A 4,968-nucleotide genomic window follows, 5' to 3' on the forward strand; every position below is an offset into this window, starting at 1 on the left:
GGCCTCTTCTCAGCATTGACCAGATCCTAGCTTTCACATGCCCTGTTCTGTTTCTCCTCCATTCGAGGCATTTCTAAGATGATCAGGAAATGAAGTAGAATAGTATAGATGAGATGTAAGAATATTAAGTACAAGACATTAAAACTAAAAAGAAAAAAAGGAAAAAGCTACACAATATCCACATAATATTTATTTCATTAATACTTAGAAAACACAAACTCTAGTAGCACAGTACGTGATAATAAGTTAAATAAAAGAATCATCTTTCTTTAAAGCGCTGTCCAATCATGGACAACGTCTCAAGATAAGTTCCCAACGTAAACGCAAGCACAATTTTATTACTCTTGATAATATTATTAGGCAAGGAAGGAGGATTGGACAAATGCAACAAGTCCTAGAAGCATGACTTAGCATTTCACGTCACAGCTTTTCTTCTTTGGTCTGGTACTCGACGTTGAAGCAATTCACACCAACATAAACACCATCATCCATATTGTAAACAACATTTTTCCCGTCGGTCAAAGTGTCTCGCTGAGTGTACGAGAAAGGGACGTCGCACGAACCCTGTGTTGCTATCATGCTTATGGTCACCCTAGTCCTCGCCGGCACAGTAACACTATACACTGTCTCCTTTGCTGTTGTCAGTGATTCAGTTTCTCCCCACTCATATGTACCGGTACCGCTAAACTCGGATGAAACTTCTAACTTTCCGTCAGCGATGAATGGAACGCCGCTTTCTATGGTGATTTTGACACCCGACTTCAATGAGACGCTGCCTTTCCAAGTACGGCTATTTGTCTCTGTATATGAGAGCTTCACCTGTTGAGTGTGCGGTTCTTGGGTCATGTTAATGGCTCCTCCGGTGGTCATCACGATCACTCTCTGGTCGTAGATCCTAGCGTCCATGAGACGAAAATTGACATTATAGATGTTTCTTGATAAAACAAGCTCTGCCACCTCTAGGCGTGCCTCTCTGGAAATTGTGGAGACCCCGGCATTGAGACAGCTGGTCTTGCCCTCGGTGGTGAGTCTCTTACAGAAATTGTTGTTACCTAAGTTGCGGAGAGCGACCACATTTTTGTCAACTCTAACGGGCCAAAACAAGGTATTGGAGTTGTTGTTGGTGGAATCATCGGAGTCAGCCAATATCCAGTTAGGGCTGCGCCTCCAGAATCTGCCGAAGTAATCTGACTTTATGCGGGCGCTTCCATCCTGAGTGGTGAAGACCTCGTTCCCCACAGTCGGATCTCCAATGTCAGTTGATGCGAACTCCAGATATGGGCGTCCCTCGATCGTCCGGGCACTGAGGTAGTAGTCATTATCGCCCTTGAAGGCGATATGTTTTGGCAATATCAATAGTGATTCCCAATCAATGATTGTAAAGACATCGTAGAGGTCCTTGTCAGGCGAAGCTGATCCTGCAAACAAACAAGAACCATAAGGAGGTGGAAGCCTCCATAAGCATGCATAGTGTCCAAGCTGGACGTGGCGAAATCGGAGTGTTTGAGCATCGCCATCCACGTAGACAGGCTCGAACAAGGTACATGTCCATAACGATTGGTCTTCATCTGTTTCGTCGGCCCCGGCAACAATCCACCAGTGGTTCTCGGACCACCTTACCCAGTATTTGTTGTTGTAGCAGCATCTTATGTGCACTAGTCCCTTGCCATTCTTTGCCATCTCCACGTGGTACTTTGAGTAGGGGGTCATCACCTCCTCTCCCGAGAATTGGAGAAATCCATGAATCTCCCCATCTTCATGGATGTACCGCAAGCACTTGTTGTTATATTTTGATTTGAACACCACATACCTTGGTAATTCCATTTCCACTTTAATCACTTCTATTGCTTCTCACTTGTCACTGCACTATTCTGCCCCTCACTATGCCTTATTGACATGAGGAAAAACTATTTTTAGATGTGAAACCATGTTTCATTGGAGCAAGGAATGGAGCGCTCAAAAAGCAAGAGACCCATCATTTGTTGTGGAGATTGTATTAAAATACTGATGAAGTGATCTGCAGTTTTCATCAGTAAGCATGAATCAATGAGTACAGGTTCATTGCGTTGGAAACGTGCTTAAGATCATCATTACAGACAATGACTTAATCTAATGGAGTAACTTTTTGGATATCCAAACATTCTCATATCGTAAGCATGAATCAATGAATACTGGTTCATTGCGTTGGAAGCGTGCTTAAGATCACCATCACAGACAGTGACCTAATCTAATGGAGTAACTTTTTGGACATCCAAACAGTCTCATATCTAGTTCTTGGTATGATTAGTTCTTGAAAGGATCATTAGGCTGAATATTGATGTAAATGCAAGTGGACGGGGCAGTTGGATGTCAACTTTGATAGGGGCCTTAGCATCCTCGAACAGTTTTGGTCAAGGCTAATCCCGCTCCTCTCAAATCCAGGTTATTCTTTTAGACTGACTGAACTAAGAAAAATACATAAATAAGGAAGAGATCTATTTTTGTGATTTTATGACAAAATTGAAGATAAAATATGGGATCCAACTTTATCCCAAATTGAATTGATGAAAAATTAAATTTAAATGTAAAACCATAATTCACAATTCAATTTCCATTTCCATTCTCTTATATAAATACCCAATCCAAAAATAAGTAGATGTGGAACCTAATGTGAACAACTAATCCTCATGAAAAATAAGGTTAAAGGTCAATTTAATTCCATAAAAAGAGTCTCTCTTGCCATTTTTTGTGGGTTTGGTAAAAGATGAATTGATTTGAACCAAGCCAAATAAAATTGATTTTTCAATATTTTAAATTTTATTTGATCTATTTAATAAAATAAATAAATATTTCAATCTAATACAAGAATGAATATATATACTGGTAATTAAACAATTAAACAATTTTATTTGATTTTTCCTTTATGTTAGTTTTTATTTTTATTTTTATTTTTATTTTCTCTTGAACATAACGCATTTAGTGGTGAAAATGGTAAAGAAAGACTGCAAGCACTGAGATTCAATTAATAATTATTTAAGTACAAAGACATGATAATGGTAGAAGTTGGGTTTGTCTCTATAAATAATTATTATTTTACTTGACATCTATTACCACCCATTCCAAAAATAAGTTGATGTAAAATCTCATATGAAATATAAATCCTTGGTGAGAAATAAGGTAAATTTCCATCAAAAGAGTCTCTCATACAATTTTTTTCAAGGTTGGAAAAGATGAATTGATTTGGACCAAGACAAATCAAATTGATATTTTCAAAATTATATATATATATGTGTGTGTCAATCAACTATGACACCTTGCGAGTCATTCAACAATAATCAATTTTCAATCATTTATAATTCATACACCGACTTACATGTATATATATATATATATATATATTTGTTTTCCTTTGTTTTGTTTTTCTCTTGAGCACAATATTTATAATATGATTGGTTATGTAGATTTTATGGCAAATAAGAAGATAAAAAATACATGTTATAGTTTTATTCCTAATTGAATAAATCAAAAACTAAATTTAAATATGTTAGAGCTCCAAGTCCAACCCGAAATCTTCGCAGTGCGATATATATAGTGAAGAAAAAATTATGGATTTCTTTTATGCTTTATTTATTTTTTTCTCTCTCCCATATATATATATGGGATGGTGTATAGGTTTTTAGGGATTTGTATTATTCTCATTTTTCCATAACAAACTAGTATCAGAGCAAGGTTTGATTAGTGAGAGGTTTGATCTTCTCAACAATGGCAATGATGAAATACAATATTCCGCTTTTGGACCGCAACACCAAATTTTCGTTATGACAGGTCAAAATGCAAGTTGTGCTCGCACAAATTGATTTGGATGATGCACTGTTAGGGTTTGATAAGATGCCCTCGTCATGGACATAGGAGGAAAAGCAATGTAAGGATCAAAAGGCTTTATCTCAAATTCAACTTCATATGTCAAATCAAATTCGACAGGACATTCTAAAGGTGAAAACTATCGTTGCATTATGGTTAAATTTGGAGCAATTATGCATGACGAAAAGTCTAACTAGCAAGTTTCATCTGAAGCAGCAATTCTATTCTCATTGTATGACAGAAGGTATGTCTTTAGAATATCACTTAACTGTCTTTAAGGAAAATGTTTATGATTTAGAGACCATGGAGGTTAAGTACGATGAAGAAGATTTAGGGTTGATTTTATTGTGTTCATTGTCCTCTCATATTCAACTTCTAGAGATACTATTTTGTATAGTCTTGACACCCTTATCCTGTAAGAAGTTTTTGATGCTTTATTTTCTTAGGAGAAAATGAAGCAACTTGTGGTTGGATCTGAGGCTCAAGTAGAGGGCCTTGTTATTCGAGGAAGGACACAAGAAAGAAATTTTGCTGGTGATGCAAGGAGCAAATCGAAATCTAGAAATAAAGTCAAAACTTGCAAGTACTGTAAGAAAGAAGGGCACATCAAGTCTGAATGTTATAAGTTGCAGGATAAGAGTTATTGCAAATCAAAAGGGAAAACAACCAGAAAAATCCGATGAAGCCAGTGCTATAGAAGGTAAGTATAATGATGGAGAACTCCTTATTGTTTCTGATGGCAACTCCAAACCTTGTGAGGATCGGATTCTTGATTCAAGTTGTATGTTTCATGTGTCCTAATCGGGACTGGTTTTCAACATATGAAATAGTGTTCAAAGGTGTTGTATTGAAGGGAAATAATGCATCTTGTAAGATAGCTAGTAATGGAACAGTCAGAATCAAAATATTTGATGGGGTTGTCAAGACACTTGGTAATGTGAGACATGTTCCAGATCTAAAGAGAAACCTTATCTTGTTGAGTACTCTTGATTCAAAAGGGTACAAGTACACTGGTGAAAATGGAGTCCTAAAGGTTAGCAAAGGTGTTCTTGTAGTGATGAAAGGCAGAAAAGGTCTACTTGTAGGGATCCAAAATTACAGGTGATGTTACTAAACTTTGGCATGTGC

The 4,968-nt window shown here is 36.9% G+C and overlaps 1 protein-coding gene across 1 annotated transcript; it reads right to left on the minus strand.

Annotated features, from left to right (window-relative positions):
* Positions 1-420: 420 nt before the first annotated feature.
* On the minus strand, positions 421-1,824 carry LOC100251726 (uncharacterized). The gene has a single exon (XM_002264739.1). It carries the CDS (start codon positions 1,822-1,824, stop codon positions 421-423), a length of 1,404 nt encoding a protein of 467 aa, XP_002264775.1.
* Between the last annotated feature and the right edge of the window lie 3,144 nt (positions 1,825-4,968).

Source organism: Vitis vinifera, chromosome 7, assembly GCF_030704535.1.
Source record: "Vitis vinifera cultivar Pinot Noir 40024 chromosome 7, ASM3070453v1".
Classification (NCBI taxonomy): domain Eukaryota; kingdom Viridiplantae; phylum Streptophyta; class Magnoliopsida; order Vitales; family Vitaceae; genus Vitis; species Vitis vinifera.